Source organism: Balaenoptera borealis, assembly GCF_965194805.1.
Source record: "Balaenoptera borealis genome assembly, chromosome: 9".
NCBI classification, from domain to species: domain Eukaryota; kingdom Metazoa; phylum Chordata; class Mammalia; order Artiodactyla; family Balaenopteridae; genus Balaenoptera; species Balaenoptera borealis.
In genome coordinates, this window is record NC_138873.1 from 30929024 (window position 1) to 30941778 (window position 12755).

Below are 12755 nucleotides of genomic sequence, written 5' to 3' on the forward strand. Positions count from 1 at the left end.
TTTCTTTCTCTTAAGTACCAGACAACTGTACCTCCAGTGTCCTGATTTTTTACAATATCTGCAAATGTCTAAAAGTAAATACATTTTCTCTTTTCTCTTCTGTTTCTTTCTAAAAGTTTGAGTTCTATTTTTTACCACTAAGTCTATGATCCATTTTAATTTATATTTTATATAAGGTGTGAGGATTAGGTCAAAGTTCTTTTTTTTTTTTTTTGCCTATGGACATCCAATCACTCCCATACCATTTATTGAAAATGCTATCCTCCTTCTATTGTATTGCTTTTGCTCTTTTGTCAAAAACCAGTTGGGTGTAATTATGTGGGTCTATTTCTGGGTTCTTTATTCTATTGCATTGATCTGTGTGTATATTCTCCACCAATACTACACTATTTTAATTACTGTCACTACATAATAAGTCTTGAAATAAGGTAGAGAGTTCTTCCCATTTTACTCTTTTTAAAAATCATCTTAGCTATTCTAGTTCCTTTGCCTTTCCATATAAGGTTTAGAATAATCATGTCCCTAGCTACATAAAATCTTTGCTTGGAATTTGATAGAAATTGTCTTAAACCTGTATAGAAATCTGTGGAAAACTAACATCTTTACTATGTTGAGTCTTCCAATTCATGAACACAATATGGTTCTATATTTATATCTTTGAATTCTTTCATCAGCATTTTATAGTTTTCAGCTTATAGGTCCTGTACATGCTTAGACCTAAACATTTCATTTTTTTTGGAGTGACCAAAAATGCCATTGTATTTTTAATTTTGGTGTCCATGTGTTCATTGTTAGTATGTACAATTACAATTGACTTTTACATGTTTATTGTATCCTGCAATCTTGCTGAACTCACTTAACAGGTCTAGTAGTTTTTAATAGATTCCTTGGGGTTTTCTACACAGACAATCATGTCATCTACAAATAGGGGTAGTTTTATTTTTTTCTTTATGGTCTGTATGGTTTAAGACTTTTTTCAGAGCAGTTTTAGATTCACAGCAAAACTGAGGAAGGTGCAGAGATTTCTCATATACCCGCTGCCCGCAACACATGCAAAGTCTACCCCATTATCAACATCCCTCACCACAGGGTACATTTGCTATAACTGATGAACCTACGTTGACGTATCATAATCACCCAAAAGTCCATAGTTTACCTTAGCATTCACTCTTGGTGTTATATATTCTATGGGTTTGGACAAGTGTGTAATGATACATATCTATTATTATAGTATTATGTAGAGTATTTTCACTGTCCTAAAAATCCTCTGTGCTCTGCCTATTCAGCCTTTCACCCTGTAACCCCTGGTAACTATTGATTTTTTTTTTTTTTTTTACTGTTTCCTTAGTTTTGTTATTTACAGAATATTGTACAGTTGGAATCACACGGTATGTAGCCTTTACAGATTGGCTTCTTTCACTTAATAATATGCATTTAAGGTTCCCCCATGTCTTTTCATGGCTTGATAGCTCATTTCTTTTTAGAGCCCATTGTCTGGATGTACCACAGATTATTTATTCATTCACCTACTGAAGGACATCTTGGTTGCCTCCAAATTTTGGCAATTATGAATAAAGCTGCTATAATCATCCGTGTGCAGGTTTTTGTGTGAACATACGTTTTTAACTCTTTGGGTAAATACCAAAGAGTACAATTGCTGGATTGTATGGTAAAAGTATATTTAGTTATGTAAGAAACAACTGTCTTTCAAAGTGGCTGTACTATTTTTCATTTCCACCAGCAATGAATGAGAGTTCCTGTTGCTCCACATCCTCACCAGCTCTTGGTGTTGTTAGTGTTCTGGATTTTAGCCATTCTGCTAGATATGTAGTGGTATCTCATTGTTGTTTTAATTAGCATTACCCTGATGACATAAGATATGGGGCATATTTTCATATATTTAATTGGTAACTGAATATCTTCCTTGGTGAGGTGTCAGTTGTTTGACTCATTTAAAGAAATTGAGTTGTTTTCTTATTGTTGAGTTTTAAGAGTTCTTTGCATATTTTGGATAACAGTCGTTTCTCAGATGTGTCTTTTGAAAATATTTTCTCCTAGTCTGTGACTTGTCTTTTCATTCCCTTGACATTGTCTTGCACAGTGCAAAAGTTTTTAATTTTAATGAAGTCCAGCTTATCAATTATTTTTTCCATGGATTGTGCCTTTGATGTTGTATCTAAAAAGTCATCGCTCTACCCAAGGTCATCTAGATTTTCTCCTATGTTATCTTCTAGGAGTTTTATAGTTCTGTGTTTTATATTTGTGTCTATGATCCATTCGGAGTTAACTTTTGTGAAGGGTGTAAGGTCTGTGTCTAGAATTCATTTTTTTGCATGTGTATGCCCAGTTGTTCCAGCACATTTTTTGCTCCATTATATTGCCTTTATTCCTTTGTCAAAGATCATTTGGCTATATTTGTGTGGGTATCTTTCTGGGCTCTCTATTCTGTTCCAATGACCTACAGGCATACTTGTAGATTTATTGCACTTAGCTATACTGTGCTTCCTAGATATTGAATTTTTTAAAAATTGAAGGTTTGTGGCACCCCTGTGTTGAGAAAATCTATTCGCACCATTTTCCCAACAGCATTTGCTCACCTCATGTCTCTATGTTTCATTTTGGTTATTCTCACAATATGTCAAACTTTTTTATTATTATTATATTTGTTATGGTGATCTGTGATTAGTGATATTTGATGTTACTGCTATGACTCACCGAAGACGCAGATGATGGTTAGTATTTTTTAGCAATAAAGTATTTTTAAATTAAGGTATATATATTTTAAGGCATAATGTTATTATACACTTAATTGACTACAGTATAGTGTAAACACAACTTTTGTATGCACTGAGAAATGAAAAAATTCATGTGATTCACTTTATTGTGATATTCACTTTATTACAGTGGTCTAAAACTGAACCCTCAAAATCTCTGAGGTATGCCTATATTTACCTATTTACCACACTCTCCTGATTACTGTAGCTTATAGTAAATCTTGAAGTTGAGTAGTGTCAGTCCTCTGACTTATTCTTTTCCTTCAGTACTGTGTTGGCTCTTCCTGGTCTTTTAGCTCTTTTTAGAATCACTTTGTCGATATTCACAAAATAACTTGCTGAAATTTTGATTGGGGTTGCAATGAATCCATAGATGAATTTGGGAAGAACTGGCATCTTGGCAGTATTGTCTTCCTATCGGTGAATGTGGACTATCTCTCCACTTATTTAGTTCTTTAAAAAAAAATTTCATTCATCAGAGTTTTGCACTTTCCCCAATACAGGTCTTGTACATATTTTGTTAGGTTTATACCTAAGTGTTTCACTTTTTTGGGTATTATGTTCTGTATGGTTTTTATCTCCTTTCCTTGCTGTATTGCGTTGAGTAGAACTTCCAGAACTATTTGAATAAAAGCAGTCAGAGCAGACATCCTAGTTTTTTTCCTGATCTTAGGGGGAAAGCATTTAGTCTTTTTATCACTAAGGATATCTTTGCTATAGGGTTTTTTGGTTTTGTAAATGCCCTTTATAAAGCTGAGGAAAGTCCCCTTTATTCCTCATTTTTAGACAGCTTTTATCATGAATGAATACTGAATTTTTGTCAAGTGCATGTTCTGCATCAATTGATATTATCATGTGATTTTTTGTCTTTCAGCCTATTAACATGGTGGATTACATTATTAATTTTCAAATAGTGAACTAGCCTTGTAGCCCTGAAATAAACCCTGCTTTGTCATGATATATAATCCTTTTTATATTTTGCTGTATTCTATTTGCTAATATTTTGTTAAGAATTTTTGCATCTATATTCATAAGGGTTATTAGTCTTTATTATTATTATTTTTTTACTATCTTAGCATTGTTTTGGTATCAGAATAATATCAGCTTCATAAAACTAAATGGTAAATGTTTTTTCTTATTCTATTTTCTGAAAAATATTGGGTATAATGAATTATTCTTTCAATATCTGTATAATTAGTTTTAAAATTATGAATTCAATTTCCTTAATAGATTTTGGGCTATTCTAATTCTATATTTCATATTGAGTGAATTGTGGTAGCTTGTGCTTTTTGAGAATCCGGTCCATTTATTCTAAGTTATTAAATTTATTTGTGTAGATTATTGATTTGAGATATTTGCTCCCTTCTAATATAAACATTTAGTGTTAAAAAATTTCCCCTCAAAACTGTATTCGTTATGTCCCACAGATTTTGATATGTTGTCATTTAATTTTCATTCAATTCAAGAATTTTTATTTTCCTTGAGACTTCCTCTTTGACTCATGTTTTCAAATGTGTTGTTTAGTTTCCAAGTGGTTGGAGGTTTTCCTGTTATCTTTTTGTTATTGGTATCTAGTTTGGCTCCAATGTGGCTAGAGACCACACTTTGTATAATTTTAATTATTTTAAATTTGCTGTAGTTTGTTTTATTGCCCAGGATGTGGTCTATCTCAGTATATGTTCTATGGGTCCTTGAGAAAAGTGCATATTCTGCTGTTGGTGGTGGAGTATTCTATAAATGTCAATTCGAGCTTGTGGGTTTATGGTGTTTTTGAGTTCTTTTATATCCTTGCTGATTTCCTGTTTAGTTGTTCTATCTATTACTGAGAGAAGGGTATTGAAATCTTCAACTATAACTGTGGACTTATTTCTTTTTATAGTTCTACCAGTTTTTGTTTCACATATTTTGTTGCTCTGTTCTTTGGTACATATGAATTTAGGATTGCTATATCTTCTTGGAGAATTTATCTTTTAACATTATGTAATGTCCCTCTATGTCCCTGGTAATTTCATTTGCTTCAGTTAGCTTCTTCTGACATTACTCTGGCAGGTGAAGTGCATGTGTCACCTCATTACTGCTAGAAGTGTTTCTTGTTTTCTGCTCAGCCTCTGTTGACTTCCAAAAAGAGAAGGAGCTCCTTATCACTGCTAGGCATGGATGAGAATTCAGCCTCCCCACTAGCATCATCTGATACCACCTGGCTGGTAGAGATCGGAGGGCTTCCTATTACTCTCCCATGTGATACCAGAGGGTGGGGTCTCATTACTGCTGGGCAAAGGTGAAATTCCTGATGTTCCACTAGGCTTCCTGTGACAACACCTTAGTGTTGGAGGGCACTGCTTACATCCTGGTGATGGTGGAAGTCTAGACTCCCCTGTCAGCCTTTGCTGGCATGGGTGGGGAGTGGAATCACAGTTTTTTTCCCTGTGGTATTTAGCTGAGGTAGAGCAGCTTTTGTCTAAAAAATTTGTCTTGCTAGACTGCCCTATTCATGATCCTTTAGCTAAAGAGAGTAGGCTTTTGTTAGGGTTTTTTTTTTTTTTTTAATAAATTTTTTTAAACTTATTTATTTGGCTGCTAGGGCTTTTAAAATTTGTATCCATTTGTGTTTCTTAGTTGCCAGTTTCTTTAGCTCCAAGTCTGGGATGTATAAGGCAAAAGGAAAATATAGAGAACTCACCACTGTGTCATTTCTTAGGTCCTGAGGTCCCTAGTCAGTCTACCTTCTTTTCTCACCTTTCAGAGTCTTCCTATGTTTGTTTTGTACATAGTGACCAGAACTTTTAATTGTTCATAGTGAGACAAATAAGGAAAAATATGTCTACTCTATATTCTCAGAAGTGGAAGTCTCTTACTGACAATTTTGACTGAACTCCTACCTCTCTATACTGTATAAGCATTCTCATTTTAAAGAGAGAGTTTGAAATGAGCTCCATTAACTTTATTACTTGAGTAGAAAATGACCTCTTTACATATGTGCTTGGTTGTAAAAAATGTGAATCATCTTAATTGCAATCAAGTTTAACCTGTTTTCTTTGGAAAGATTCTACTGGGTCAGTGATGCATAGTCATAGACAAGTGCCCCCACCCCATGCTTATATAACATCTTCTGACCTAATGATAATATAACAAATTCAGCCAATATGTAAGAGATGCACAATATAAACGGGTATTTCAGGCAATGAGTTTCAGAAGGAAATAAAAGAAAGACAAAAAAGATTTTATTCATGAAACTTCTAATACTGACAACAACAGCCGCCAGGAAAGTTATGGTGCCACATAACAAAATTCTCTAGTTTATTCATCTGGGCAACATAAAAGTTCTAGTAGTTTTTAGGATAACATTTAAAAATACATATATTTAATGTCATTACATAAATTTGGACTAATTTTAATAGCAGAAAAATATCTTTATTCAAAAACTAAAAGCAACCCTGAGCACAAGACACAAACTAAAAGTCCTAAACCATTTTCATAATGTTTTTCTTTTAAAAATACTTTTCTAACTCTATAATTGTTTTTATAGTAGCAGAGTACAAAGTTTTAAGAAACACATTTGGGAAAATACTTGAAACTGAAAAAAATCTGCTTTTAAAATTTGAAAGAGCACATACTACTTTCTTACAAGAAAAGATAGCTTGATTCTTCACAGATATCTAATGACTTTGTAGCAAGCCACAAAACTGAAAAAGCTCTGATAAATGAATTGTTGTTTGATTCGATTCTGAGTCTCAATTGTTAACTTGAACTGCACCTGTACATTCAATCTTGTGCTTTGAAATGCCAGTGTGTCCCTAATAGAAGGAAGAGAGGAAGGAAGGAGAAAAGGAAAGAATGAAGAAAGGAGAGAAGGAAGGAAGGAAGGGAGGAAGGGAGAGAGAAAAAGAAGATTACAATATTTCAAATAAATCAGCAGTTGTGGGAAAAGGCCACTATTTTTCGTTCATATACCTGACTTATGAAACAGGTGAAATAAATTTAAAAGACTGGACAATTTTTTTTGCCTTCTCAGCTTTCATTCCCATTCATCTGGTAATAGCATCCCAGTTTTACTTTGGAGGTATATGCTTCCTCATGGGTCAAGTGGTGAGCCCATTACCCAAACTGGGTCAATAAGTTACTTATAATACAGAATGTTAAAAACTTTAATAAGATACAATAAGGCAACAATATTTGTTTTCACCTAAAATTTTATCCATTAGCCTCAGTCAACTAAAATATAAAGTCTAAAATCATCTTGAATAAAACCCACCTGAACCTCTATATTGAGTGATGCCCAATGGCCTTTCAGAATATTTACCAGTATTTACCTAAAAATGCCCAGGTTTCCATAGGTGACTATGATTCCAACTTCATATTGATTCCAATATCCATAAGGATGTTCACTGCTTGAGAAATGTCTTTCTCCTTGAAAAAATTCAACCAGAGTGCTGAAGACAAATGTCCTCTGAAAAAAATTAAGGTAACTGCTCTGCCTTAAATGGCACAGGCTGGAATTCCACAGACAAACCACTGTCATAACTTTCCACTGGATAATCTAAACAGGTAGGCTGTTAATGAGACTTGTGTAGAATTTGTACTATGTTGCAGGGGAATGCTTGTGGTCTGTGTAGACTATTTTATAACGTTTTTCAAAAAAAAACTTCTAAGAAATCATATTCACTGTAGGTATTACTTGAAGGTACCAGAAGGCATCAGCCTTTGGTTAGAGGGAAATATTTCTGTTGAAAGAGAGCAAGGAATAGAAAAATATGCAACTTCTAATGGATTAAAGGCACATTCTACAGTTTATATTAAAAACTGGATTACCACAGTTGAAAATCAGAACCAGGGTGTACATTAGAGTTGAAAATTCTGGAAATTTTCATGGTTTTATTTTATTTTAGAACTATGTTGACTGGATATGGAGATGTAAAATGTTGGGTTGAGAGAAAATATACTCAGTTATTGGGTAAATAATTCCACATGAGGTATTTGCTATGATGAATTAATGCCACTACAGCCTGGGGATTTAAAGCAATATCCAACATTTAGAGAAATGTGCCTTTAAGTGGAAAAACCTAACACACAGAAACCCATAAAAGTGATGGTTCATAACCCACCCGTGCTTTCATTGTTCTGTACCACATATTGGCACTTATTCTCCACATCAAGCAGAGCAATAACCTTACCCTCTGTCAGACCCAGCCTCTTTTGGGTCATCAAGGCAAACATTTTCATCTGAAACGTCACTTCAAAGTAAAACACGTGATTTGTGACATTTCTCAATACAAATATATTTCTAAATAACTATCCACTTTCCTATATAAGAGGAATAGAAAAAAATACATTTTCTATGGATCACCAGAATAAGGTATGAAATGAGATACAGTTTCAGGAAAATAGTAGTTTTTGAAAGATTCCAGTATGGAACCCTTGTTAGTAGATGGTAAAGAACAGAACCTGAATTCAGGTCCCTGGAAACTTGTTCTGCCTTGACACACTGCCCCTTCAAAATAAATATATAAATCAATACAGAAATAAAATCAGAAAAATACTTAACTACTAAATTTTTTAAATTAACAAAGGTTTTTAAAAAAATCCCATATTCTGCAAACAAAAAGATAATGACTATTAACAGTTTTATGCTATATTTTTACCTGATTTATTTTTCTATCCTAGCTTTTACAAAATCATAGTTGTACTAATGTAGCATCATGTAATTTTAGATCCTACTTTCCCATTGAACATTATGATAATCACACACCATAGTTTCAAAACTTTTGTAAATATGCCTGGGTGATGTTGCCTTCAATTGGATGGTCCACAGTTTAGAAAATGGTTTCTGTTTGTGGTCTAATTTTGGAGTGAAGTCCTCCAGATTTAAATATTTTGCACTGATGCCTGAACATAAAATCATTTTGACTTGCACCTCTTGGGACTTTGGGAGAGCAGTGTTCATTCTAGTTAAACTCAAGCTTTCTCAAGAATCTTAAGAAGAAAACCTCGATGGCAAAGTGTGAACAAGCAAAAGAACGGCCAATAATGGGAAAAGAACTATTCGTATGATGTTGCAATTCTCAGAGCCAAGGAATAAATCTTGGATATTTTGGGATTGGTTTGTCCAAATATCAGATTTGAGGAAATCTTCAGGTTCACATTTTTCCTGGATTAGCCTGTCTTTGACTCTTTATCCTTATATAGAAATGGCTGGACTGGTCACATTTTAAAGAGAAATGGAGAGAAGATTTTTCAGGCCAAATCAAATTTTATGTTTCTGTTTCTCCCAAATTATTTTCAGATGCAAGAAAAAGCAAACCACACAGAAGAACTGCACACTGCAATGAAGTTGGAATGCAAGTCTTCATCAGAAGGGAGGGAACAAACTTTGGATAATACAACCACAAAATATGTGAACCACAAACAAGTATAAACACACAGGTAGACACAACACACACATGCATGCACACACACACGCACACACACACTGACACAGGTCCGCCCTTTTCCCAGGAATTTTCATCAATGTAGTTTTTTTTTTTAAGAGAAGATTATTAACATCCCAGTAAAAGTATATAAAAATTTCATGTCTCTTTCCATATTTAAATGCTTGGCTTTACAAATATTGTGACTATTCTGAAACATAAACCCTAAAAATATAAAAAATAAAAACCTTGGAAGTAAGTTGTTTTTTTTTAATGATCAGGCCATATATAGTCAATTAAAGTTGAAAATAAATTAATATGCCTCAAATCTTCCTTTAGGATCCAGTCCCCAAAACTTTCCCTAAAATATAGGAGTTTCTAGCATAAATTGCCTTTTCCCCCTCTATCACATGGGTTCATTTGTGTAGAGGACAGAAAATTTCTACCAAATTAAGCAAAGATAGGGATAAAGATACCTATCAGATTGTCCTTTTCTTGAGTGCAAACAATTAAGTCAAAGCTAGGCAATTAAAGCATAGTAGTCTAATATCAAATTGCACTCTCTCTGTCAGTTGCCATAAATTTAAAAAAATATCTAGTTATGCAAAAGTTATAGATTTTTAGCAATATTTTGACTTTTCGATTTTGTCAGATAATTTACATTTTCACTGGGCTATGCAATTTATTTTAGATACCTTTATAGTAAAATGAGAAACTCAATATGACTTCCAAATCCCTTGGGGAAATAGTAATGTCATATATCTTGAATTATTTGTAGTTTCAAAGACCTTGTGCTATAAGATTATATGATTGGTGCCATTCATTTCTTTCTTATTCCTTCATTGCCTTAAATGTGTCAGGTACTGGGTTTGGTTTCAGGGATTTCTACATGCATACCATAGCGCATATCCGTGAAGGGCTTTCATTTGTCTAGAGGTAAGCAAATAATTTAAAAGATGATTAAGCACTTTTATTTTTGAAAATATGGTAGGTTAGTTGTCCAGAAAAACTCCTCCAGAAAATAATATCCATAAATACTGAATAAATTTTTTAATGATATATTTTTGTATTACTTGTCTGAGCTCATGAGAAAGCCAAGATCTTGTTAGGCAGATGGCAAAAAGGTGTGAGAACAGAAAAGTAGACAAGTTCCAAAATCATTGTTTACCATGAGGGCATCTGCCATACCTGGTGGCTCACAGCTGCATGGGCAGAGCAGATACAAAACCTGGAGTCTGTGCAAGGGGAGGTATAAGAGCAAAGAGGTAGTCTAAAACCAAAAGCTTTCAAAAGGTGCCACATGAGTAGATGAACTAGGAAAGAATATCCTCACAAGGAGACTGAAGTCATACGAGCAACTACGAGTGAACATCGCCAGAAAAATCCAACTCAAAATGTTGTAGATTTTGGAAAGACACATACAGACTATGAAATGAATACAGCCACATGTTTCAAGAAGTAAGAAAATATCAAGTTTATGAAGAAGGACAAGAGATATTTTTAAAAGTCACCAGGGAGTTAAAGAATCTGAAAATAAAGGCGTCACTGAGAATACAGGATGGGGCCAAAGAGATTAAACATCTGAAAGATAATTAAGCAAAACAGAAGACAGCGAATGTAACTGAAGGTTCAGATGGAGAGAGAGAGAGAGACAGAATGGGAACAAGGAAATATTCACAGATTTAATTATTTAGGATTTTCTAGTATTATTGATATATAACAATCTTTAGCTCCAGGAAATCCAATAAATATCAAGTAACTTAAAAAAAATAGCACACCTAGACACATTGCAATGAAACAGAATAACATCAAAGACTAAAACATCCTAAAATACAGACAAGATAAAATAACTTCATACAAATAAAAATAAACTGAAGCAGACTTCTTATAGCAACATTGTAAACCAGAATAATATCTTCTAAGCTCTGAAAGAAAATAACTGTCAACCTAGAACTTTATGCACAGTAAAACTATCCGTTAAGAATGAGAATAAGATAAAGACATTTTTTGTATTCTCAGGAAAAACCAGTTAAAATATTGAATACTGGAATTCGAGACATAATCCAAATTATCAGAAAAATCTCTTACTTTTTCTGCTTTATAATTTACAACATACTCACATTTATTTTCTCATTTAAAACATTTTAATGTGGTTATTTTCTGTTGCCCCAAATAAGAAGTTATGTTCTTTCAAAGTTGGAAGAACAAGTTTTACGAATTAACTGTTTGAATTGACAAAATGACAAAAATAATATGTAATCAATCCAGCTGACTTGGAAAACATTGAAGAGTACGTACAGAGGAAGAAATCAAAATCATCTAACAGAGCATTCCTCAAAGATAACCACTGTTAATATTTTGTTCCAAAATCTTCCATGCACATGTGTTTTTGTAGTGTAATTTTTCCGTTGAAAATAGATTCTAAGCATATTACTATGCCAATCATTTTTTCCTATTACAATTTTTTAAATGGATAGATAGATTTTCATCCTATGAATGTTGCTTAATCATTAAATCACTTACTACTTAGCTACTGTGATAACTTGGATTATTGTACAGTAAATATTTACTTTCCTCCTCTCCTACGGTAGATAACTTTTTAACTTTGTTGATATTGAGCTTGGCCGTAGAACTTATTTTGGCCAATGGAAGTTAATGTATTTATGCAAACAGAGTTGTTAATTGTGCTTGACCAAGTTAGTTTGGCTCTAATGCTTTGATGACTCACTATAGGCAGCTGCTGTCCTTCCAGCTTGGACCCCCAAGTAAGCACATATGGGAACAAATCAGAACCCAAATTGGACCTTGGATCCAAGTACCACCAATGCAGAGTTTCCCATTCAAGGCTAGACTAAATTAGCCAATCTCAACTTATCTGCAGATACATGAGCATTAAATGAATGCCTGCTGTTGCAGACCACTGAGTTTGGAGATGTTTTTTACATGCATTATTGTGAGCTGATGAATACAACTAGAATTGGACGTTGAGGCTGTTTTCCAGTTTTGTTAGTATGAATAGTGCTTCATTGAACATGTCACTATAGCTTTTTAAAAAGTATCATTATTCTCTTTTCACAGAGGAGGAATCTGAGGCTTGGTTTAAGTTTGTCACCCAATAGTACACAGCTATTAAGGGACAAAAGCATAATTTGAATCTGGGTCTGTCGAATGTCAAAGCCCATGTTCTTTATAAGATGCTACATTGTCACTGAAATATGTTTACTATTTTGGGTAAATATATATTAAAATAAGTCTTGTTTTTCATAATAGTATAGAACAGCTTTGACCGGCAAAGTATTAACTGCTTTTTGTCTCATTTTCACTTAAAATTAAACATTGCACTGAATTCTTATTACATGAAACACTAAAGCTTCTACACCTATCGTTTAAAGCAAACTTAGCTTGGTACAATGTTTTTTCTTAAAGCAGACATTAAATAAGACCATAATTTGTAATGGAAATTGTAGGTTCAATATAAGAATGAGTTGCCTTGCTAAAACTTTCATTTCTTGGTGCCCTTCTTTAAATACCCATCTTTTTCATAACATCATTGTAGGTTTATTCATGCTTTCACAAA

General features: G+C 33.5%; 1 protein-coding gene and 1 long non-coding RNA gene across 13 annotated transcripts in view; one reads left to right on the forward strand and one right to left on the reverse strand.

Annotated features, from left to right (window-relative positions):
• LOC309635344 (uncharacterized protein) overlaps positions 1-12755 on the reverse strand; it is a 334869-nt gene that overhangs the window by 114750 nt on the left and 207364 nt on the right. For 2 of the 12 annotated variants that reach the window (XM_082406392.1, XM_082406393.1), the window contains exons 5-6: positions 7085-7221; positions 596-6568 (exon numbers count right to left, since the gene is read on the reverse strand). The exons of 8 other annotated variants lie outside the window; for them this stretch is intronic. In XM_082406392.1, coding sequence (XP_082262518.1) covers positions 6421-6568; positions 7085-7221 — 285 coding nt within the window. In that variant the 3' untranslated portion in view covers positions 596-6420. Of the gene's footprint in view, positions 1-595; positions 6569-7084; positions 7222-12755 lie in introns of those variants that run through there. 2 more of the 12 variants (XR_014248779.1, XM_082406397.1) reach the window with 1 other exon arrangement.
• The window catches only part of LOC309635350, a 59789-nt gene that overhangs the window by 8221 nt on the left and 38813 nt on the right, over positions 1-12755 (forward strand). The window lies entirely within an intron of this gene.